This window comes from Dermacentor albipictus, chromosome 6 (genome assembly GCF_038994185.2).
Source record: "Dermacentor albipictus isolate Rhodes 1998 colony chromosome 6, USDA_Dalb.pri_finalv2, whole genome shotgun sequence".
Taxonomy (NCBI): Eukaryota; Metazoa; Arthropoda; class Arachnida; order Ixodida; family Ixodidae; genus Dermacentor; species Dermacentor albipictus.
Window position 1 is genome coordinate 29,899,351 of NC_091826.1, and position 25,427 is coordinate 29,924,777.

Genomic DNA, 25,427 nt, shown 5'->3' on the forward strand with positions numbered 1-25,427 from the left:
TGCGCGGAGAACGGTGGTGATTGTGCGTGGCGATTATCGTGAGCGAATGCTTTGTTTCACTATACACTATGCATTAATTTTTTTAATTACACGACGGTACGGTATTTCGGCTCCATGGACATCCGCGCCGCTGCGGCTGAGAAACGAACCCACGACCTCGCCCTCAACAGCACAACGCCATTACAACAGAGCTACCACCGCGGGTGCCATGTAATACATTTAGCTATTATACTTAAGTTCACTAGGTTCTTCTGGGTTTTCTGCCAGTCTTTTTTTTTGGGGGGGGGGAGGTAATAGATAGCGTTATCGCAATTCGAAACACCATATGCAGTGAATAATGTGATTCTTTCACAGATAATCTCTTTTTATGAACTGCGGCGAAATGAGTGGAAATATAGCTAGAATAAGCAAGCGTCCACGGTAAAGCAGCTGGTACATTATAGACTGTTCTCCAGGAAGACAGGGATGTTCGCACAGCACCTCACGTGATTTCCCAAAGGAAGGGATTATCGGTGGCTGGTACGATGACGTCACAGTGTCTCGCGCGACGGGAGCGCCTAACGTTTCGTGCGAGCGCAGCTTTATTCGAAAATCGAAGTCTGAGAGAAGTGCCGCCTTTTTGCGACCACCAAGTGCGGCTGGATCCAAGTCAACCGAGTGAGTGGTAATGCAATTATCTAGTTTCAAAGCGCAATGGCTTCATTATTACGGTCATTATCGCTTTATTAATTTTATTAGGAACTCTCGGGTCCTGGCACTACCAAAAAGACACGAGAGTTCTCGCTCGCGCCTGCAAAACTCTCACGCGTACTTACTGCTTTGAAAGAAAGAGTACGTTGGGTGTATCTTAAAGATATCTTCGTGAGTTACGGGCCTCGAAACTTCTTACTTTACGGTTGTCGAAAGAAAAGAGAGACAATGGCGGAATTTGACCCGTTTTCTGTTTTCTTTAATATACTCACCCGATAACCGCATTTCCTGCACGCAGGTGTGTGCATTAGGCGTTGAAAGCTGACGTCCAAGATAAAAGTGCTCGAGCAAGTTAAATCGCCAGAAAAAAGAACGTATTCTGAGAAAGTGCGTGGAACGGCTTTTAAAACGAAAAAAATGTATTGCGAGAACAGGGAGACGCCGAAGGACAGCGTCTAAGATACAGATAGAAGGACACTGCGGCGGGTTTCATCTGAAAGGAAAAATCGAGTCCGCTATCCGGAGAAACTGCAGGAAGTAATCTTCCAGGAAATACGACAGGCAAAGCATGCACAAACCTAAACCTTGCGAGGTGGTCTAGAGTGATTTCGAGGGAGCTTTCTTGTCATGTGGTCTGCTGTGTGACGCGAATTCCCGTCACTCTTCTGACTATTGGGAAATCCGTTCGGAATGTTCCGAACCGTATAGGAGGCATTTTTCGAAATTGCTGGCTGCGCGTTTTGTCTCTCGTGTTGCCCAAGAGCACGCATTCTCTGAAGCACTCACTCCGGGATGCAAATCTCCATACTGGCGGCGATGCTTGTTGCGCGGAGGCTGCCATGCAAGGAAGCCGAGTTTTCAGTGGCTCGAGCAGCAGTTGCGCAACTCTGGCTTATATCATCCGATACTCCTGAAACAGTAAATAGCTGGGAAATGGGGCCTGCATGTCCTCCAGGTGCGCGAGCACTCTCTTGCAGCGGCGTTTCAAAAGCCCCCGAGTTGGGGGAAGGAGGGGGGGGGGGGGGTTGAAAGAGGACCAAAGAGCTTTGTAGGAACTTTTTAGCTGCTGAAGGAGGGAAATGAGTTACGGTGTGGGAGAAGGGTGTGGGCGATATAAGCATGGACCGCACGTTTTCGCTCTACGAACCGAATGCCTCGAAGCAAGGGAAGATGGGGTCACTCGCACAGAGCTGGAAGAGGGAGTGGGTGAGGGTAATTGCAGATGCTGTAGAGATTCGAGAAGGTTCGTGCACTGCTTACGTATGCGCACCATTCAAGTCGAGGTTAACGGGGAGTAGGTTAGAAACAAATAAAATGTAGCAGCACATAGTTGAAGCGAAACTTTAGGGTAGCGGTTAAATAAATACCAAGGAATTGGGGGTGACGGGTATAGTTGCCTATCTTTTCATTCTGTTTAGCGTTGCCTTCTAAATTCAAGAGACCCGCAAACAAGGTATTGCTTTTAACGTGATGTTCGCGCGTCGAAAGAATCATTAATGCCTAGATGATGGCCATACCGAGATAAATACGAGCAAGCAAGCCGAAAGATGGAGAGATGCCATGATAGATTAAGTCAATCAGTCAGTCGGGCAAGCTAACGTTAGATAGATAGATAGATAGATAGATAGATAGATAGATAGATAGATAGATAGATAGATAGATAGATAGATAGATAGATAGATAGATAGATAGATAGATAGATAGATAGATAGATAGATAGATAGATAGATAGATAGATAGATAGATAGATAGATAGATAGATAGATAGATAGATAGATAGATAGATAGATAGATAGATAGATAGATAGATAGATAGATAGATAGATAGATAGATAGATAGATAGATAGATAGATAGATAGATAGATAGATAGATAGATAGATAGATAGATAGATAGATAGATAGATAGATAGATAGATAGATAGATAGATAGATAGATAGATAGATAGATAGATAGATAGATAGATAGATAGATAGATAGATAGATAGATAGATAGATAGATAGATAGATAGATAGATAGATAGATAGATAGATAGATAGATAGATAGATAGATAGATAGATAGATAGATAGATAGATAGATAGATAGATCCACTGCACGCCTTTGTGCCGGCGCTGAAAACCTATGTAAGCACATGACACGTGTGCTTATGTTCGATACTGAGTACATGCGCAAAATTTATATAAAAGGATCCTTACGTCATTGAAGACAGCATCATCTTCCAGATGGTCACACACTTTTGTATGGTGAGAGACACCTGAAACAAAAAAAGACAGGGCGGGATCAGACAATCTATAGCTTGAATATGTATGCTATGTAGTTTGCAAGAAAAAACACGCATCACAAAGACAAGTTCTTCAAGAAGAAATGCGAGCAAAAGTGTTAGTATGAAGCTGTTCACTATAAGCTAGTTAAGAGAGCGAGGTAGAACAAATACAAAAATTAACGATAGTGAGGAGAAAACAATACGATAAAAAATGGCTGTGGCTTAGGTAAGGTTAAGCCCAGGATGCGAAGCATACTAGCCTTTATTTTAGTTGTTGAACCACTGTTTAGCCTGGTGAACTGCTGTTGCTTGGCTATATTTGGTTCGGCTAGACGAAGAAACAACTCATGCATTACTGCTTCGCCTTCAAGAGTGGAACGCGACAGCGTTCCCGTCGACCCGCCAAGGGGTGTAAGACAATGGGCTACAGGGCAGCGACTACGCGCCCCGCAATGGACGCGGTGAGCGTCGAGCAAAGCAGCGTTCGGCGCGGCAACGAAATGTGCGCCTGAGCAAGAGACGCACGCCTTAGAAACAGCTCGTTTCTAAGGCAACACCGCATTCACTAGAGGCGCTTTTGTACCGCTTTGAAGCATCGTACTCGTGGCTCAGTGGTAGCGTCTCCGTCCCACACTCCGGAGACCCTGGTTCGATTCCCACCCAGCCCGTCTTGCAAGAGTTGAGCCAAAGCCACTTCTCCTCTGTCGTGACGTCACGGTGTCACGTGGTTTCAAGGCGACACCGCCGCGCCTGAGGAGCTGGGTTGAGCTCTCGTAATATGCTTCGCATAAAAGTAGTTCGTACGTTCCTATGAAGTCACACCTCGTTTAAGGCGACTCTGTGATGTCCGCCTCTAGCTTCAAACTTATAGGCAACACATCCTGTGCAGTCTTGTTCCGCCACCGTGCCAACTCCGGGTCTGTTTGGCAGGTGATATATATCCCAGAAACACTGCAAGAGACACTCGAGGGGAGCAATTGGGAGCCTCGATGGCCAAGCTACACCCATTAGCAGTTACAACATCACCCCCACCACAGTTCTGAGTTCTACAGTATTATCTTTTAATGCGATTACCATCCTTAGGGTACTTCACGCAGTTTTTGACGGCTATGTACCAATTTCGTTTTTATCTATGTGTGTGTTTGTATTTACGTATTATGTTTTATATCTAACTGTTTTCCTACCAACCTGGGTCACGGGTAGGCCACTGTCGAATGGTTAGCGCATCGAACTGCTTTGCCGAGACACAGGATACGAAACCAACTATTGGACCCTCAGGCGTAACCGGGTAAGTGCCAAGTACATTGCCAAGGGGAACATTGGCTCCACTGATAGGAAAAACCCAGAGTGCATAGGTAATTTCCTGCGGTGAAGTTCCCATCATGGTCACGTCGCAGAGACGTCTTCCAGACAGTTCTGAATGCATTCTCTTGGGCGCGAAGCTGTCAACTGTGGACGCAGGCTGTGTTTACCAAAGCTGGCTAGAATTGGAACAGACCCTGTTAACATTTCACCATCCTCGGGTGTGCAGCCAAAGAGAGGGACGCGCCGGGAATTGCGAGTTGTGTGGAAATCTTGTGCACACTGCAAAAGCGGGACTCAAGTTTGCGACGAAGTTTATGTACAGCTAGTCGCCTCTCTGTCATGGCTGCGCTGGCCTGCGAGGGGCAGCCATGCAAAAGAGACGGCGCTTCGGCGTTTGCCATCGACAAGCATTGGAAAAGGGAGGCGCCAAGGTGACGCGAAATTCGGCGTCAACGGGGGTACCGGCGACGAGACCGGAATGACACGTCGAGCCGTCTTCAGAGAAGACTTCGCACAACTTTGACCGCCATATTCCGCAGGATATGCATAAAAGCTTCATTCAGAAAGACTCGAAGACACCGTGTCATATGCGGTCTCTTTTGATGCGGTGATCTAGCTGGGGATACTGTCACCGCCATGCTGTTCTTACCGCGAAGCAGTCTTCCAACGTCTCGGCTTCACGTCGCAGAGTTTCGCAACCGCGTTCTTTCGTTCGGGAAGCTGACGCCTTCGCTGACACGAGTCTCCGGAACAAATTCGCACGACAGAAGTTTTGCCGCATACGCGTCTGGAGGCGTTGAAGAGCAGAGCGAAGCGCGTACTGTCCCTCTAAAGGTAGAAACAAGGAGTGTCGAAATATATTCGTAACGAAACACTCCCCCCGCCTCCTCAAGAGATCGGGCCCACATTCACAAACATTCGAATCGTACTTTTATCTTACGACAACGTTCCCGCGTACCTTCACCGCATAACAATAGCACGTTTCCTATAGCGATTAGCTTCGCATTTTCTTGCGTGCTTGCTTTTCTTTTTTAGTGCGCTGGAAAGCGAAGGAGGGTAGTGCTGTGAAATGCGAAGGTTTTTGAGGGAGTGGCAGCGAGAACACTTGAAGATAGAAATAAGGGGGGGGGGGGGGGGGCATTTCAACGCAACGTGCTGTCGCCTGAGGCCCAGCTGCTGCTCTGTTGAAAATATGCATGCTTATTTGAAAAAAAAGAAGGATGCACCAACATTTTTTAGAAGGTCCGTGTTTGCGCAGAGCGGAGGACGTCGCCGCGTCGCACCTCATATGCATGCATATGAAGCGTTGCTCTCACTCAAGATAAAAAGAGCAAAATTTCGAGAAAGGTGACCCGATGCGGTTTCTTTGCCTTGAGCTGGTTGGTTCTCTAAAGAACGGCAGTTTATGGCTTGGTAGCCCGCTTCCTCTAACCTTAAAAGTAAAAAAAATCTAAGGTTCTAAATGACAAAACTTTGATCTGATTATGAGAGAGGCCGTGGTGGAAGACTGCGCAATAGTTTTCAGCCACCTGGAGTGTTGTTATATGTACTTAAGTACCCGCTTTGGTTGCTCAGTGGCTATGGTGTTGGGCTGCTGAGCACGAGGTCCCGAGATCAAATCCCGTCCACGGCGCCCGCATTTCGATGGGGGCGAAATGCGAAAACACCCGTGGGTACTCAGATTTAGGTGCACGTTAAAGAACCCCAGGTGATCGAAATTTCCGGAGTCCTCCACTACGGCGTGCCTCATAATCAGAAAGTGGTTTTGGCATGTAAAACCCCGTAACTCAATATGTACTTAAGTGCAAGTGCGCGATTATTTCTTTTCTTCGCCTATCGTTTCCATCGGAACACACCCACGGAATTTGCAACATCGAGCTCGAAAGTGAAACTACATAGCCACTAGGCTACCGCTGCGTGTATCTTGTAACGTTGTCACGTGGGCATGCACACGACGCTCGCCACATCCTCATAAGGAGAAGGTGAAAATATCAACCGAGCCAGGAATACATTAGTTTTAGCTTGTTCGCGGAGTTTTTACGGTTTACGGGTTACCGGTATACCAGAAACCGTCGACGGCAGTGGCAAAGCTGGTAGTGACATGTAGTGACGCCTTGTCCAACTATATACAATGCTTTTGAAAAAATTTCTTTTATTTTTATTTTGTTTGCGAGAATGCTATCGTCGAAGAAGTGTCATACCAGGACTTAATGTTAATAGTTATTTGCTTGAAGAGAATTGCTTCTTGGCCTATTTGGTGTTTTGCTGATAGACATGGCCTCGTCGCGGTTGGCGAACGTAACCTCAACTAGCGTAACCTAAAAACCCAAACCTTACCTGACCTACATTAACCTAACCTAATTAGGTCGTTACCAACGCTTTACACCGGCAGATAAGTAGAGCATGGTAGGTCACCACAATAGACTGGCTCCGCGTGCCATCTGTTGGAATCGTGCGTCACCACATGTCACTACCAACGCTGTTGCTACCGCGCACCAATCGGTATCCGCAAATCGGCATCCCGGAAACAATGACACGTCCACGGACAAGCTAACACTCTCCGCCATCTGTATACAGTGCGGGATACGAGCCTACTACCACCGCATGCTATTTATCCTGCAGCTCGCAAAGAAATGCTCAAAAGAAGGTTTTGCTAGTGGTGCGGCACGTTGCTGTACACCTAAGGGGTTTAGAGCAATGTGCCTAAATACCCTAACGTGCCTAAATGCTAGTGGTGCGGTACGTTGCTCTACACCTAAGGGGTGTAGAGCAATGTACCTAAATACCCTAACGTGCCTAAATGCTAGTGGTGTGGTATGTTGCTCTACACCTAAGGGGTGTAGAGCAACGTGCCTAAATATCCTAACGTGCCTAAATGCTAGTGGTGCGGTACGTTGCTCTACACCTAAGGGGTGTAGAGCAACGTGCCGTGTAGAGCAACACCAAAGATCTCGGAGTCCATAGTGTAACGGGGTGTGAGTAGCGCTTCAATCGCTTGACGCCACAGCAATGGTACACATAGACAGGCCTAGGAGAAAGGCGCTAAAGTCGCAATTCAATCGGCACAACGACGTCGCTGAATAACTTGTACAGGATGGTTTCTCGACTTTTTAGAGCAATGTTTCCCGCAGGTCAATACATTATTCGTCCTATTGCGCCCAAGTCTTGCGAATATAATGTCCTATAGAAACTGCTGCGCCACACGCTTTATTAGGACGTGTTTTTTTTTATTTCGTCACGGAAAACGAATTGCAAGAAAAAGAAAAATACGGTTTCAGGTGTTGCAGCACATACAGGTCTACAGCAAGCCAATGAACGGGGCTAGCGGTGGCTCAAGTTTATTCCGACAGCCCGCTCGCTTAGAAGCACTACGCACGTCTTTGTCTTTCTCTTGCCGTTCATGTACTGCTTTTAAATCGGCGCATTCTCGCAATCGACATCAATCTATAGGCACGCTAGGCATACGTTCGCAAATCTGTACAATTTATCTCACCCTAACGGCCAGGCCAGACTCTCAAAGAAACAAGTACATTGTACTTCAAGGTATAGAAGGATCACGTGGTTCTCTCTGCTCGGCGAAGCGCAATGTGCAGTGTTATTGGTCCTCCCAAAAAAGGAAGCATCGGCTAAACGGAAAGCCCCAGACGATATCAATGGCCGGACATTAACGGCACGCTTGGTAGTCACTCCCAGTCGCTGCTTCTTTCCAGCACCGCTTGTTAGCATATGGTCTGCCTTCACTTCAGGCTTCGTTGAACCGAAGCACTCAACAGCAAAGAGTTCACGGGTAATCGGCTTTCTCGCAAGCAACAGGCGAGAATCTCTCGTAGTCAGCTGCCTTTAAACGATCGGCATTGATTTCTTTCTTTTCCCTGTTCTCGTTCTCCCCCCCCCCCTTTTTTTTTGCACACGTCGTCTTGCGCTGGAGTTTGAGAACTTTTGCCAGCTCCATCGTTAACCTCGAGCCCTGGTGTCTGTACCCACTCGGTACTAATTACGAGGCCCGCGGTCTGTTTGGACAGCAGTCGCACTCAGTTTGCTTACGTTGCGTCACGAAATTTCGCGTTCCATTGACTACGCGTACACATCGGGCCGCCTAGTCTTTCAACGAACAGCAAGCACCGAGGCATGCATTTGATTTCTCTCACGTTTCTTTCTAACCTTTGCTTTCTCTCTTCCCTTCCCCTTGCGCGATTTAAATACTCCTCTTTCCTCATTTGTTTCATTCGTCCCCCTTTCTTTTTGGCTTTCTTATTTACTTTCCTTCGTCCTTATTTCTTTATTCTCGCTTTCTTTCCTGTTTCTCTTAACCATTCTTCACACTTTCGCTTCCCTTTCTTTCGTTCGTTCTTCGTCTAACTTATGTGGTTCTGTTTCCAGTTCCACTTATTTTCTTCGTGCTCTATTTGTTATTGTTTTGTCATTCTTTCTTAACTTCGCTCTTTCTCTCTCACGTTCATTCGGTCCTTCGTTTGTTTCTTCTTCTCATATTCTAGTTCGGTACTTCAGTTTACGTTGTTTTTTCGTATTTCATTAATTATTTCGTCTTCTCGTCTCTTTAATTCATAAATTACTTGTCTCAAACATTCAGTCTCATACTTTTTTTTACTCACTGAAGCCATACAGCAACGTTCACCTCTCTTTCTCCAACTCCGGCCTGTTGCTCACTCTTGGGTAGCTGCCTCAAAACCGCGTTTCCGTTTTCAGTTATGAATTTACTACGACCAACAGTCACGATCGACCAGCGAACAATGCGCTTAAAACGACACTATAAGTATAGGTGAATATTTTAAAGGGCCGCTGACCACGTCTTGCCATTTTGAGTTGACATGCGCAGAGCATAGATTGCGCAACAACAATTGTGTCAGCAAAGTATTATAATAGTAATAAAGTAGCATAGCACCGCGCGGAAAGACCCGAAATTTCAAACCGAACGCCGTTTCTCTTTCTCCTCGCGGTCACCGCGCTCCAAGCCGGACAGTGACGTAATCGTACCCCTGCGCTACGTAGTCGTGTCCGCAGCGTGACGTTGCTCGTGGTGACACGTGACTACAATAGTTAGTCAAGACAACATCTGTTATCTGTGTGATCTGTTGCTTGAATTGACGAATTGAAGTTTAGAAAAATAATAAAACACACAAGCGGAATGTCTGCGTGTTTTTTTGTTTTGCTTCGCACCGAAGCAAGAGAGATGTACTTCCGCTTCGTCTGCTTGTCCCCACGATCGTGTGGTCACGTGCGCAGGTACTGAAACTATGCCATTTTCTACCATGTTCCAACGGCCGTGATCATGTTCTGCGATCCGCTTGTTCTGCCTCAGTAATCGCGTAGCACTGAATTATACCGCTATCATGTTTCCTTGCGCGCAGTGCGTAAAGTCGTGCGCTGCGCGAATGAGGCACCAGCTCGCGCGCGACGCCGTCAGCGGAAGTGCGTAGCGCCGAAAAAAAAGACGTTTCCGCCATTTTGCGAAGTTTGTGAGTTGCACCGGAATAACTCACCTCGCCTTTGTTTTTTTTTGTTCGTTTTTTTTTCGTGTCACATCGCCATGGTACGAAGCTACATGACTGGTTTCAAGTTTAAGGCTGGCGGTCAGCGACGTTAGCGTTGACATCGACTCAAATTAGGCCGGTTCAGAGTCACTTTATTTATTCGTTCATTGACTCTACATTCAGCTAGTGCCTGCAAGTAAAGGGCCTTTGCAATTATTTCTTGCGTAGAACATGTGCTCTTAGTACAGAGGTAGGTGCGGTTCATGAGTATCATTTTGTTTCAAGTTTACAGTGGCTACCGTGAGAACTCCTATCTACAGCCACTTCATGTTTATGTTTAGCAATTATATCGTTACCTCGCAAAATTTTTTACTGCATAATGGTTGCACCTTGCAACTTCGCGTCAATATTCAGCCAAAAAAAATGAAGTGCCAGCATTATGCAAGTAAATGAAGCATTCTTCCTTGGACGCGTTTCAAAAGAAAAGCCCGCGCGTTTTTTTTTTTTGTGCCTAACGCATTCTTTTTTTCTGTCGTCGACTATTCGTAATACAATTTGTTTCCGAAAGGGAAAATATAATACGTGGTATATAAGAAAGAATGAACCATCCTAGAGCACCTCAGGCTGACTTGCAGACGTTTTACATAATTTATATATATATAGATTATACGGTTAATAGTCAAATGAACATACTGGAAACATACACATAGGATTAAAATAATGACCTTAGACTACTTTATATCCGCAGGGCCTGAAGCGCTATTTCACATAAAAGAAAGTTACAGTTGGCAGGATAACAATGCCCATGCGGAAATGTAACCTCACAAAATCGAAACACCACTCCACGGGAAGAAAAATTAAAGTTAATAATAATAACTGTTCTAACAACCGAAAAAATGCGGTATGTAGAAATAATCATGAATTAAACGGTTAGTAATAAAAGGAAAGACGCTTAGTAGACCCACACTGTTAGCATAATGACCCCACACAATTTTAAGCCTACAGAGCGCACTTGGTATTCTATGCGAAGATGAAATAGGGTTAGCAGAAAAAACCATTCTACGAACCGAAAAATATGTTACGAGAGTCGACCATACCATGTACCGTCTGTAATGAAAGGAAGACCATTCAGTAGACGAATGCGGTTAGTATGATTACCACATGCAATTTAGCCCCACACAAAGGACAAATACCAATCCGCATGACAGAAGAACTAGAACTACTCACCACTCTCTCCGACGACGGAGGGCACATGCATACCGAAAAAAAAAATCCGTATAAAGTTGTCCGAGTCAAACCGTACTTAGCGTAATAACAATAATAACCGTTGGTAGTTGGTTCTCTTAACTATTTACAACTTAAACTTCATCATATGAAAATTGCTGCTATATGATCCCAGCGTTTGCTCTCCTCGCTCTAAACTAAGCACCCTGAGGCAGCAATATCACCATAATAAAATATTATACGTTTGTCGTTGCGTATGTAACGCATTGTTTATCCAGAGCAATTCGCAGAAGGTAAGACAAATTTTTAGATTAACAATTAATCCAGATTCACAATAGTGTGTTTATTTCGTAGTTTATGACAAATTATCGTGCACAACTAGGAAAATAGGCTAAATTAGTGCCGGCTGTTACGTGGCACAGTTTTGTCAGCATTGCACCCGACGGCCGAAATTAAATATAAAATAAAAATGAATGCTACGTCCTACAAATACGTCAGGCATATATATATATATATATATATATATATATATACACACACGCGGGTGTGTGCCTGTGTGTGTGTGTGTCTACATGCACATGCACTGAAGGCACACCGTTTCCAACCATAGCCGCTTGGGGCCTGCACTTTGGTAGTTAGTAATATCTTGATGAGGGAGAATTGCTTCACACTTAGAACGCTGGCTGACAGTCAGCGCTTGTATGTGGCATTTGTTTTTTCGTGTCCTTGTTTTATTTGCGCAGTTCAACTACGGTTCTGCACTTTGTGATTCAACTGCTGGGACGTTCGCGCCACCATCAAACTTTCTTTTAAAGGGAAAGCTTTACTGGCCGCGAACTTGCGAATTCGCCGTGGACGTGCTCCGAAGTGGCACATGACGTCACACCGCGTTCCTCGTCGTTGCGCTCGCCTCCGCTCGCTTCGCCAGCTGCGTCGCATGCCTGATAACATGTCGGAGGATTGAAAAGGAGAGCTCGCGTGCGCCGCAACCACAGTTGAGGCGGCAGTATGGACGGCGACAATTCTGATAAGCAGGAGGAAAGCCTGGAATCGACATCGGAACGAGACGAAGAGGAAACGAATTGCCCACGATACCGACGAACAGCGCGTTGAACGACGGGCTAAACGCCGCAACATAGTAAGGCTAATTATGCTATGCCTTAGCTTTCGCTACGTATATCCTGGCATAGCCGAGCTAAGCCACTGCCAATTTTTTTATGGACTCCAACCGAATGATCTGTTAAAGTTCAATCTTTTATATTTTTGTGTATATTTAAATTAGTGGTATTTCATTCTATCTGGCTTTACTGATCTTTGTTAACAGGTAACTTTGCGTTCTACATCGCTAAGTCCTAAGATATTCTGAAATTTCGTCTTCATTACAAATTCGCATGGCCCATCCATTTATTGGCCAATCCCCCGTAATGGGTAGGCGCCATAATATAGGAAGCAAGCAAGTAAGCCAGCATCTCAGTTTAATTTAATATTTCTTTATTTAGTTGATGAATAGGTACTCACAAAATCGGTGTTATCAGTTAACTGCCAAATGATTCGTTCTAAATATTCGCGTTTAACTCTTTTGGTATGTAGTTGGGTGTTAGCTTCAATCTATCCAGTGTGGCCAATCCCCCTCACGGGCACGAGCAACGTTTTAAAGCAGCAACAACAACAACAGTTTATCCGATGATCTCCATGTGTCCGAGAGGGCGAGATAGACAGCGGACCAGGCTGCTGTTTCCCGACTTCGTCAAGGGCTTCACAATGGGTCTGTTACTGTCCATCACGCGGTACTGCGAATCTCTACCCGTCGCCTTCGTCGCGGGCGTCATCTGTGGCATTTTTCTGTCCTTCTTTGGGGACATCTGGTCGTTCGTGTGGGAGAGGTTGCTAGCGCTGCTGGGTAAACTGCTGCCCAAAGACGTTGCCTTGGCCCTGTGCGGCGACTACGACACGCCGAAATGCTTCTTCGTCAGCATCAGCCTCAACGCCAACCGACACTTCTTCAAGAATGACCGTCCCGACCCCACCTTCGTTGTGGAGCACAGCCAAGGGCGAGTGGACATCACTCCCGTAGTTGTTTGGTGAAACGACTGCTTCACCACACAGGCGAACACGCTACACGGTGAAGTGTGTCCAAATGTGCATCCCACGCGGTGTCAAAAGTGCCATAAAATGGCGCGGGCAAGACACCCAAGTCCAATTATCCGTATACTTCTTGCTTCCTGAATTTCTAGATTCACCAGAATTTCGCAGAATTGTGGATTTATAAATTCACGACTGAGATTTTTTTTGTGCTTGTGGTGTTCCGACATGTGCTGATGCAGCGTTACGACTACAGGGTCGCAGTCCCATGCCTCCACAACACCCCCCCCCCCCGCCCCCCCAAAAAAGAAGAAAGTATGGACGAAACTCCTGCTGACGGGTAGTGGTGCCCATATTTGTGAATCTTAGAAAATACAGCTGATCGTCCTCGTCACATTTTTGCGGTGACAGATTTGTTGCTGGTGTTCTAAAACTTGACTTGCGGACTTATTTCCGCCATCAGCCAAACAGCTGTTCCTAAGCAGATATAAACAAAATGCGATATTGCATGGATGTTCCAGTTCTGTATCCTGAAAAATGTGTCTCTCAAAATCGCCTATATGTTGCTTTTTTTTCACAATAAAAATAACATGAAAAGAATGCTACGTCCTACAAATACGACAATATAATATATACATACAGGGTCCTGAATAGTTGGCTGCGCGTGTTCAAAAAAAAAAAAAGATTTTGCCCTCATCCCTACACTGCTCTTGCTCAAATTTTGCAGAAAGATGAGAGTTTGTTGTCTTCTTTGTTTAGTATTAGTCGTTTGTTCTTTTAGGACACAAATGCGAAACCTTTTTCTCTTATGGGAAAGATAGAGTGAAAAGTAGGCCCTGGCACTGACTTGTGTCACCACCTGCCGTCATCAGCACAGAGCAGCGTTTCATGGTGGCGACATAAGTTTATGCTTGCGCCGCCGCGGCAGCAGCAAGCATCTCTATAAGCGCAGGCAAATCTCCACTTTTTTCTTCCATACAGGCAATTAACTGTGCCAAGTGTTATACTAAACGAAGTCGACTCAAAAATGCGATCGTTCTGCAAAATTTTGACAAGAACAGCGTACTGGTGGGCGCAAAATCTTATGTGAACACACGCGGCCAAATATTCAGTACCCTGTATATATATATATATATGTTTGCGTGTGTGTGTGTGTGTGTCATGACGATCAAGAGCCCACTTGCACATGTACTTCAGGCACACCGTTTACGACAACCGGCAACCGTTTGGGCCCGCACTTTGGTTATTAGTAAGATCTTGATGAGGGATAATTGGTTCACGTTCAGAACAATCGCTGCCTGGTAGTCATCGCTTGTACATGCTATTTGTTTTTTCGTGCCCTTGTTTTATTCGCGCTGTTCAACCTCTGTTCTGCACTTTGGGATTCAGCCGCTGGGACGTTCGTGCCACTATCAAAATTTTGTTTTCATGGGCTCCAACCCAATGCTCACGCTCAGACTCTCGCAACCTAACTCCTACCAAATCCGGCCTGCCTTTACCAGCACATATCCTGAGATTTACCCGCATTGTTGTTGCGTGCACCGTGGTGAGGCTGCTACTTTGTCTCGCATATTCTGGGAGTGCGGGTCGCTGGGTCCATAGTTCACCAAGGAGGAGTGGGACGCGCTCCTGCGAAGTCCCATCTTTGAGGACCAAATTCTGGCCGTCCAGTACGCCTGCGATCGGGCCGGTAGGCTAGATCTCTCAGCCCGTCGTGGGATTAGCCGGGTGCGCGTTTTATCGCGTTTTGCTTGACCCAATAAAGGTTTATTTACTCACTCATTCACTCACTTTGTTAAAATTCAATGTTTTAATTTAAGTGCACTTTTAAATTTGGGATACTTCATTTGATCTGACTTTACTAATCGTTATTTTAACGGATAAGTTTACCTTCTACAGCGCTAAGTCCATAGATATTCTTAAATGTATTCTTCATCACGAATTGGCATGGTCCATCTATCGATTGGCCAATCCTCCGTAGTGGGTACGCGCCATAACACAGGAAGCAAGCGAGCAATCCAGTATATCCTAGGATCTACGTTTGTCCGATGGGGGGGAGACAGACAGCGGACCAGGGAGCCTCTTGCCGACTTCACCAAGGGCTTCACAATGGGCCTGTTTCTGTCCATCATTGCGCGGTACTGGGGATGGCTGCTCGTCTCCTGCATCGTAAGCTTCACCATCGGCTTCATTCTGGGTATCCTTGAGCGCGAGTAGTCATTCCTGTGGCACAGATTGTTAGCCCTGCTGGGTGAAGCTTGGCCCGAAGACGTCGCCATGACCACGACACGCCGAAATTCTTCTTCGCCAGCTTCCGTCTCAGCACCGACCGACACTTCTTCGAGAGTGACCCTCCCGACCCCACCTTGCTCGTGGAACACAGCCAAGGGAGAGAGCACGTCACTCCCGACGTTGTTTGGTGACAGACTGCTCCCCGACACAGGCCCGCACACATTCCACGGTTGAAGTGCGTTCAAATTTTCATTCCGCGTGTCACCAGTGCGACAACCTGGCGCCATCAGGACAGCCAAGTCCAATTGCCCGTATGCTTCTTGCTTTCTGAATTCGTAGCTTTACCGGAAATCCGCAGAGTTCTGGATTTCTAAATTCGCGAATGAGATTTTTTGCGGTGTTCGGACGTGTGCTGACAGAGAGTTATGAATATAAGGTCGTGGTCCCTTGACCCCCCCCCCTCCTCCTCCCCAAAAAAGAACGAAGCTCCTGCGGAAGAGTGGCGCTGCCCGCATTTGGGAATCCGAACTTAGAAATTACAGCTTATCATCGTCGTCGCTGTTGTGTGGTGACAGATTTGTTGCTGGTGTTATAAAACTTGACTTGCGGACTTATTTCCGCCATCAGCGAAACAGCTGAGTGAGTGAGCTCACTCAGCTGATGAGTGAGTGAGCTCGCTCACTCACTCACTCACTCACTCACTCACTCACTCACTCACTCACTCACTCACTCACTCACTCGCTCGCTCGCTCGCTCGCTCGCTCGCTCGCTCACTCACTCACTCACTCACTCACTCACTCACTCACTCACTCACTCACTCACTCACTCACTCACTCACTCAGTCTCACTTTCTTAAAATTTAGTGTTCTTATTTTTTGTGGACTTTTAAATGGGAGATATTTCATTCGATCTGACTTTACTAATCTTTATTTTAACAGATAAATTTACCTTATACAGCGATGAGTCCATAGATATTCTGAAATGTATTCTGCTGTGAGTTTGCCCTGCACCGAAACCGACGAGGCTACGGCACCTCGCAGCCGCGGGACTCTCGCCGCATAATCCGAACGATTACACTGCTTGGACGCAGGGACCGCATTATCGATCCCTCTTGTACTTCATTAGGTCTGCAAATCTTTTTTTCATTCAGTTAATCATCCTTATTCACCGCCATCCCATACCCCTGTATGCGCTGAGGCATTTACCCTCGCATTTAATAAAATGTATTCTTTATCACGAATTGGCATGGTCCATCTATTGACTGGCCAATTCTCCGTAGTGGGTACGCGCCATAATTTAGGGAGGAAGCAAACAATCCAGTGTATCCGAGGAGTGGAGGACCGGACCGGAGTGTTCCAGCAGCGTCGAAGGAACGTTCTCTCGACGCTTCACCCCTGAACTCTGTCCGAATTCCAGCGAGACAAGTATCGGGGACGCTCTTGCAGGGAGAGGCCGCGTTCGATCTCCGCCCCGGTGTGCCCAAGCTGGATCTTACTTGGTGGTTTGGCTGAGTTTTGGGTGGATTTGACCTAGTTATCCTCCTTATCTTATTTTTGTAGTACTTATCCGTGATTGAAACAACGCTGATGTCTAAAAACTCTCCTGGACAAGGGCCCAGCCCTTGGTCAGCCTCCCTTTCCCCTGATGATTTGCCTTTGCAATCTTTCTTCCGCAGCGGTGTTAGCAGCATCCCTGTCGTGCTGGTGCCCTCGAACGGTGGATTCATCCGGCTGAACAACCCACAAGCTGTTCAGGCCGAGCTCCAGGCCATGACGCGTCATTTCCAGTTGATAAGCAATGTCCGACAATTTGGAAGAGGTGGGATAGTCTGTAGGTCATCAGATTCGACCTGTGTCACAGACCTCCTAAAGTGTAAGGCTTTCGCATCTGTCCCGGTGAGTGCGTTTATTCCTCCTCATCTAGCATGCACTAAAGGCATTGTCCGGGGCGTAGACTCTCGATTGAGCCCAACTGAGACTCTGGAGAAACTGTCTGATTCTGGCGTCATAGCTGTATACCGGTGTAACCGACTGGTAAATGGAGAAAAAGTTGCCACAGAATCAGTCATTGCTACGTTTGCTGGCATGTCCTGCCCTTCTGAACTGAAAGTATGGCCACTTATTTTTAGAGTGGAGCCTCTCGCTTCCCGTCCACTTCAGTGTCGGAACTGTTGGCGTTTTGGCCACAGTGCTGGAAGCTTCAAATCAAATGGACGTTGTCGCGCCTGTGGTGCCATCATTCTCCCAATGAGTGCAAAGCTGAAGCCGAAACTTGCTGCATATGTGGAGGAAACCATGCGGCTGACTATGCAAACTGCTCGGCTAGAGCTACCGAAATACAGGTACTCGAAGTAATTGACAGGCGACGATGTTCGCGGCGAGAAGCTATTGCAGTCGTCAAGGAAAGAGCCTTTGGATACGCTGGCGTCACTGCGAGGCAATCTACTTTACAGGAAGACAACTTGTCGAAACTCATTGAATCGGCCGTAGAAAAAGCAATGACGAAGGCTATGCAACATATTGTCACAAGTGTTACTGACTGTCTTTCCCAAGTGTTTACCGCGCAGATGACACAGCTATTGCAAACAGCTGCAACACCAATCACCAAATCGATCGCTTGTGCTGCAGAACAGGTAGCCAGTTTAGTCCTAGTGCCGAGTACCACATCGGACCCAACATTTCTTGGATCCGATCCTTGTTCTTCGCGTCAGTCAGACTCGCAGGTCGACATGGAAACAGGTCATGATACCAGGCCGCAAAAACGAACTGGGTCTCCATTAACTGCTTCTTCTTCATATACCAAAAACAAAAAGGGTAATGCAATTTCTCATTCCGGCATCCAAGAAAGTTCATTGCGACGGTAGTCGCTGAAGTAACTATATCAATTAGATCATCACCATAGCTTCTTTAAAAGTGCTACAGTGGAACTGTCGTTCCCTGTTTTCTGCTTCAACAGACTTACATTGCTTAACAACTCATCTTAATCCTGACGTCATAATCTTACAAGAAACCTGGCTTACTCCTGAGAAAAATTTTCATTTTAACGATTTTAGATCTTTTCGATTAGATCGCCTTTCACAAGGAGGTGGCTTAATGATTTTGTTGTCATCTAAATTCTGTCATTAGGCGAAAATAGCTTTCAAGTTAATGTCTCCGGAATGTGAAATTTTGGCAGTGCACCTTAGCATCCCAGGCTACCGTACATTTTCAATTATAAATGCTTATTTCCCTACGGGCGTACACAGTACATACCAATTGGATAGTGCGCTTGCCAGCTGCAAAAATGAAGTCATTCTTACTGGTGACTTCAACTCGCATCACGTGTCTTGGGGTTACAAAACAGATTCAGGTGGGACACGTCTGTGGAACTGGGCCATATTTAAAAACCTTTCATGCCTTAATATCAGTGGACCTACATTTGTCCGCGGACAATCTCGCTCAGTGTTAGATTTGACGTTTTCTAGCACAAGTGTCACTGTGACCTCTTGGAAAACGATTGATTTCTGTACAAACAGTGATCATCTCTCGGTATACTTTGAAGTTGCATGCCCTTTAATATCAGTTGAACGACAAGGCAGAATCTTTGTGAATTGCAAAAAATTTAAAGACTGCTTGCGGTCCACCATTGCGTCACTAAGTAATAGTAATGAAGAAGAAATTGGCTTGAATGTTTGTTCAGCATTACAGACGTCCCGACAAAAGTCTGAATTTGTAATTGAGACAGCTAAGCGTTTCTCATCTAGTCCCTGGTGGAACAGCGAGTGCACACGAGTTTATAGAAGAAGAAAAGCTGCTTGGAAAAAAATTCTACATAATCAGAGCCCAAAAAATTGGAAAGATTATCAATTTATTTCGGCAACCTTCAAACGTACCATTAAACATGCAAAAGATGAGTACGATAAAAACCATTTTGATTATCTATCTAAATACAAAAACAAACGTGCTTTATTTAATTACCTTCGTTTTAGAAACAAACTCCCAATGAGCAGTAATGTAGACTCAATCGTCTATACCTCACAGGAAATGCAGGAGTCCTTAGAACTACTGGCTAAAGGACTGGAGTGTCGGTTCGCAACGCGCCTCCAAGCTTCTGCTTTTTCTCCTGCATTCTCGGGCTACAAGGAGATATTCTATTCAGAAGTAGCAAAGATTATGTTACAATTGCCAACTACAGCGCCTGGCCCGGACGGCATAACAAATGCAATGTTAAAGATTTTCTTTCAAGAAGCACCACGTGAGCTTCTGAAGTTGCTAAACTACTCTGTTAGTAACGCATGGATTCCACAAGATTGGAAGATCGCCAAAATTATTCCGTTACCTAAAAAACAAGGGGCAGGGTATACTATCGACAACATCTGACCAATTGAGTTGACATCAAACATAGTGAAACTTATTGAAATAGTGCTTCTCGGACATTTATTAGAGTTTATTGAAGACAATCGACTGTTCAGTCCGTGCCAAATTGGATTTCGATCTGGCTATTCAATATGGCACGCGCATGTAGACATTGAAAGTCGCATTAGCATCGCCAGACAGAAAAAACAATACGCGGCTCTAGTTACCTTAGATATATGTAAAGCCTATGACAGCATTGAACATGCCATTTTAATGAATCGGTTACAGAGCCATTGCTTTCCAGGCTATATTGTAGCATGGGTGCATGAATTTTTAAAAGACAGGGAGTTCTATTGCTTTCGAAGCGGCTATTCTTGCACTAAATATAAGCAAACAAGAGGTGTGCCTCAGGGATCGGTACTTTCACCAGTATTATTTAATATTTTACTGAGCAGAATCCCCGTTCACCCAGCTGTCAGTACATACGTTTATGCTGATGACATTGCCTTTTTTGGTATGGCTAGCGACATATATTCTCTTTACGAAATACTGCAGTCGTATCTAAGGGAACTGGAAGGCTGGCTGGATAGCTTACACTTAAACCTGAATGCTAATAAGTGTGCTATCCTTGTTTTTCCTGTTAAAGACCCAATATACATATCGCTTAACTATCATCTCGAAGATATCCCACAAGTAGAGTCACTAAAATACCTTGGAGTTATTTACAACGGAAATCTTAACTGGCGGCCGCATATTGAATATATTGCGACAAAAGGAGCTCGTTCAATGGGCATTTTGCGCAAGTTGAGCAACCGGAGAACAGGTATGCGAAAAAAATCCCTTCTGATGGTATATAAGATGTATGTTCGTCCGGTGTTAGAATTTGGATGCGTTTTATTCTCCGGTGTTCCAGCATACAAGCTTCGGCCGCTAGTTTTGTTGGAACGAGAGGCACTACGTCTGTGCTTAGGCCTCCCAAAATACGTTTCGAATGCCGTATTATACCTGGAGGCAAGAATACCACCCATAATATGCCGATTTCGCCTTCTGACAGTTCAATCTTTCCTAAGGCTATATGAATCCCCATTAAACCACCTTCAAATTATTTTCTTCTCTGATACAGAATTATTTTTTCATATTCATTGGCCCAGGTTTCATAGACCGCAGATTATATTTGTGCAAACATTACTTGAACCACTAAATGTGCAAATTCGCGAGGTGCTTCATGATAATACGCATTCGAATTACCCAGAGATCAGGTTCGATGACATTTTCCCAAACCACGCGAAAATACTCCCTCACGGCATCTTAAACGCCATATTGCAAGACCACCTAAGCAGCCTAGAAACAAACGTTATCATTGCAACAGATGCCTCACAGTGCGAGGAAAAAGCCGGCATTGGAATTTTTTGTCCTGCACTCGAGTGGTCTTTTTCTTTAAGGCTGCCTGATTTTGTGCCTATTTTTCTGGCCGAGTTGTTAGCAGTAATCCTAGCTTTACGTAAATTAGACCCAATTATTACAACGGCTGCCATTCTGACTGACTCCCTTTCAGTATGCTCTTGCCTTACCGCAACTAATGAGTCACCCATGCTAAACTATTCCACTTACTAGTTCCAGCCCATGTGCAATGTGTTCATTTGATTTGGATGCCAGGGCATAAAGGTTTGTTTTTTAATGAAGCTGCTGATTCACTGGCCAATGCATCATTATCCGGCCCTGTTCTTCCTATTCTACCAGTGACAGCACAGATCACGGCGGCAAGATTTCGGATGCGATCAATAAGATTAGCCTTAGCAAACCCACATTTGACTGCTTCTCCAGAGTATAAGCACTTGACATTTCCCTGGCATAGCGAATCCTGTGACACAAAGATGCTTGAGGTCTGCCTTACCAAATTACGCTGCCGCATACCCTCGCTGAATTTCTATTTACACAGGTCGGGTTTCGTTCCCTCCCCCCTCTGCTCTTTTTGTAATGAGGAAGAGACGATACACCACTTTCTTCTATCTCGTCGCCGCTTTACTGTGGTTAGAAAAAAGTGTTTGGAAATACCGCTTCGAAGACTTGGCCTGGACTTGACAGAACCTACAATTATTTTGTTCGGAGCGTCCACTTTGGGATTCAGCCACAGGGATGCATGCTTCGCTGTCCGAACATTTCTTACGGAATCTAAACGAATGCCCTGCTAAATTCCTTTCTTTTTGGTTTTACTTTTAAATTAATTATTACTCATTCCATATGACCTTTATGATTTTATTTAACAGGTAACTCTGCGCTATTCAATGCTATTTCAATAGCTATTAGGAAATTTATGCTCCACAATAATTTCGAATAATCCACCCATTTGTTGGCCAATTCCCCATCGTGGGTAGGAGCCACATGCATCACGGGCTACAACAACAACAACAACAATGACCTACGCGTGTCCGAGGGCGCGAGACAGAAAGCGGACCAGGGAGCCTTTCGCAGACTTCACCAAGGACTTCACAATGGGCCATTTTCTGTCCCTCATTGCGCGGTACTGGGGATGGCTGCTCGTCGTCGGCATCGTGAGCTTCATCTGCGGCTTTATTTAGGGTCGCCGCTCGTAGTCGCTCGTGTGGCAGACATCGTTAGCCCTGCTGGGTAAACTGCTGCCCGAAGACGTCGCCATGGCCCTCTGCGGCGACTACGACACGCCGAAATTCTTCTTCGCCAGCATCTGTCTCAGCGCCAACCGACACTACTACGAGAGGGACCCTTTCGACCCCACCTTCCTCGTGGAGCACAGCCAAGGGCGAGTGCACATCACTCCCGACGTTGTTTGGTGACAGACTGCTTCGCCACACGGGCCCGCACACATTCCACGGTGAAGTGCGTTCAAATTTTCATTCCGTGTGTCACCAGTGCGACAATCTGGCGCCGTCAGGACACACAAGTGCAATTATCCGTATGCTTCTTGCTTTCTGAATTTGTAAATTCACCGGAAATCCGCAGAGTTCTGGATTTATAAATTCACTAATGAGTTTATTTCTTTTTGCGTTGTTCGGATGCGTGTCCACAGGGCGTTACAACTATACGTTCGTGGTACCGTTTCTCCCTTCTCCCCGAAAGAAATTGCGAAGCTCCTGCGGAAGTGTGGGAATGGCCGTATTTGTGAATCCGAACTTCAAAATTACAGCTTATCATCCTCGTCACTCTTGTGGGGTGACAAATTTGTTGGTGGCGTTAAAGAACTTGACTTTCGGACTTATTTCCGCCATCAGCGAAACAGCATTTCCTAAGCAGATATAAACAAAAATGGGGTATTGAACGGTTGTTCTCGTTCTGTAACATGGAAATGTGTCTTACAATCGCCTTTAAGGTGTGTTGCATTTGTCCACAAGACATGTATCGTACATGGACAATGCATTCCGGTATTACGTGTGAATAGCCAAAGCGCCAACCTGCTGACAGGCTGTAAGTGTGGGAACCTCACATAGGCTTGGCAGCGTTCATGTGCCATTTTCTTTTTCTCTATATTTTTTGTTGTTTTATTGGAGTGTGATTTGAAGCGCGCATTTGTCTTTTGCTCACTTGTTCGAGAAGTACATTTGTTGAGCTCACGCAAGCGGGCGCGGGAAAAACGGAACTAGAAACAGACAGTCAGCGCTAAATAATGAGGCGTCGGAAACGCGAATCCGAGAAGGCCACTACAGAAGGTACAGTCAACCGCAAAAGTTTACGGGATGCAGGAGCTGAATCCTCGCGAAGCGTGGTCACGCAGCCTCGAAATGAACGTTCCAGCATGCAGTAGCCTTCGCCATCTACACAGCGATTCATGAAATACGAAGTGTGTGACGCCTTAACAGTGCCGGAATTCACAAGTGAAGGGCAAACCGCATCCCGCAAGCTTTTGCTGTTGACTGCACAACACTGCTCTCGAAATCTGCAAGTATAAGCACGCGCACTCACGCAGACCCTGTACATTGTTCGTATACGTAAACCAGTCGCACACACGATCTCTCCGCCACTCTAGCCTCAATCGATCACGCTCTTGGCGCGGCGTTTCCCCTAATGACTACGACGAACGTCGCTCCCGGAGCAGCGGTCCCGGTTTGTTTACCTCAGCCACAATGCGTGGCAAGACGGCGGTGACATTCGCCAGGCCCTAAGCGTGCCGGTCAGTGCAACGCACGCGCTGAGAGATCGGTCAAAAAAAAAAAAAAAGGCTGGCCGAGGAGCCATTGCGTCCCGAGTAAAAAAGGCTGGGCATAATACGTCGGCAAATGGTGCAACGCGAAATCGCGTTCTCAGTTAAGATGGTCTCCAGTGGCGTTTCACGCACGCACCCAACTCCTCCCGCATGGGGACAACCTCGCCTCACCAACTCCAGGCAACCCAAGCTAAGATAGCAGCTTGGGGTTGTTGGTTTTCCATTCTGTTGCTAACAGTGGAAAAAAAAAGAAATTGCAGCGCTTGTGGTGTCGTCTTCTCGTCTTGCGTGCCGTCTACGTTTTGCGCTGTTTACACCGGGAGTGCAAGCTAAGTTATTCGCTGCGAACGAAGTTACACCCCTAAGGGTGCACAGGGGTGCAAATCGGTGTGTAACTTACGCCCTCATGCCAGTAGGGTGTAAGGGTGTGAGTTATTTACCGTTTCACTCCCTTGCGCACTTTTAAGGGTGTAATTTAGTTTACAGTGTGTAGTCCATGATCCAAATACGTCTTTTTAGCTCAGGATGGGAACCTTGAGGTACACCCAGCAACAAAAATTTACGGACCATGGGATCGCAGAAAGCACTCGATTCCCGAACAACCTTTAGCCATAGTCAGTAAAACCGTATAAGACAATGTTGTTAGCATATTCTAGTCGAGGCCCGAAATACAAATAGCAGACTGCGTTGTGAGGTTAGGGAAATATTCAGCTTTTTCTCAGATTTCATGGTCCGTAATATTTTGTGGCCGGGTGTACATATTTAGTGCGGTCATTAAGAGTGTAATTGCGTGTAATGGACGTGCAGCGTAAAGAGTTTTTCGATTGGAGGTTAAGGGCATTATGTCCTCTCGTACACTGTACTCGGGCCGCTGTGGCATACTTGAGGTCACTGAATTTTACACAAGAAGGATTCTGTATAAGTAACGTTGCAACGAGTACAGTGAAGACACGCATAAGCACGCTTGTTAAGTCCACATGGTAGAGGGCATCGCCCTTTGCGCACTGTTCATTTCCTGCGAATGTAATGGAAGATTACTGCCTGAGTGGAAGAAAAAAAACCTACAAAGGCACACGCAGAAACTGCATAAGCGCAGGCTATTTGCAGGTTATGGAGTACCGGAAAAAATGCACCTTATGTATTTATTCAACCTACAGAGCGCTTGTGCTGACACCAAATGACAACTATGCTGACCATAAATTGGCAGAGCGCTCATTACAACCCAGCTGTCTTTTGCTACGGTCCCGGATTTTTTCGCCTTCGTCATGTCGACAGAAAACTCAGGTGGGCCATTCCCGCCTGCTGTGCAGGGCCCGAAGCAACGCGTTAACTGGCGCAAAGTAATAAGTTTAAATTGTAATATCCGAAACTTCGCTAATTAAACAAATATTTATTCTCATTTCTCTTGCAACTAACGTCCCTGTGAGAGTAAGCTAGCTCGAAAAGTCGAATTGTGCCCTGTGCCAAGAGTGATTCTTCAAAAAAGGAATATGTTAATGAGACAATATCAACACCCTATGTGCCCACCTTCCGTTCTGAATTGGAAATTCAATTTTGGGGTTTTAAGTGTCAAAACGACGATATGATTACGAGGCACGCCGCACTGTGAGGCTCCAGAATAACAT

At 45.8% G+C, this 25,427-nt stretch overlaps 1 protein-coding gene across 2 annotated transcripts in view; it reads right to left on the bottom strand.

Moving 5' to 3' along the window:
- mfr (misfire) overlaps positions 1-25,427 on the bottom strand; it is a 394,040-nt gene that overhangs the window by 136,574 nt on the left and 232,039 nt on the right. For both annotated transcript variants that reach the window (XM_070540270.1, XM_070540271.1), the window contains exon 2: positions 2,889-2,947. In XM_070540270.1, the coding sequence (XP_070396371.1) occupies positions 2,889-2,947 (59 nt within the window). The remainder of the gene's footprint in view (positions 1-2,888; positions 2,948-25,427) is intronic.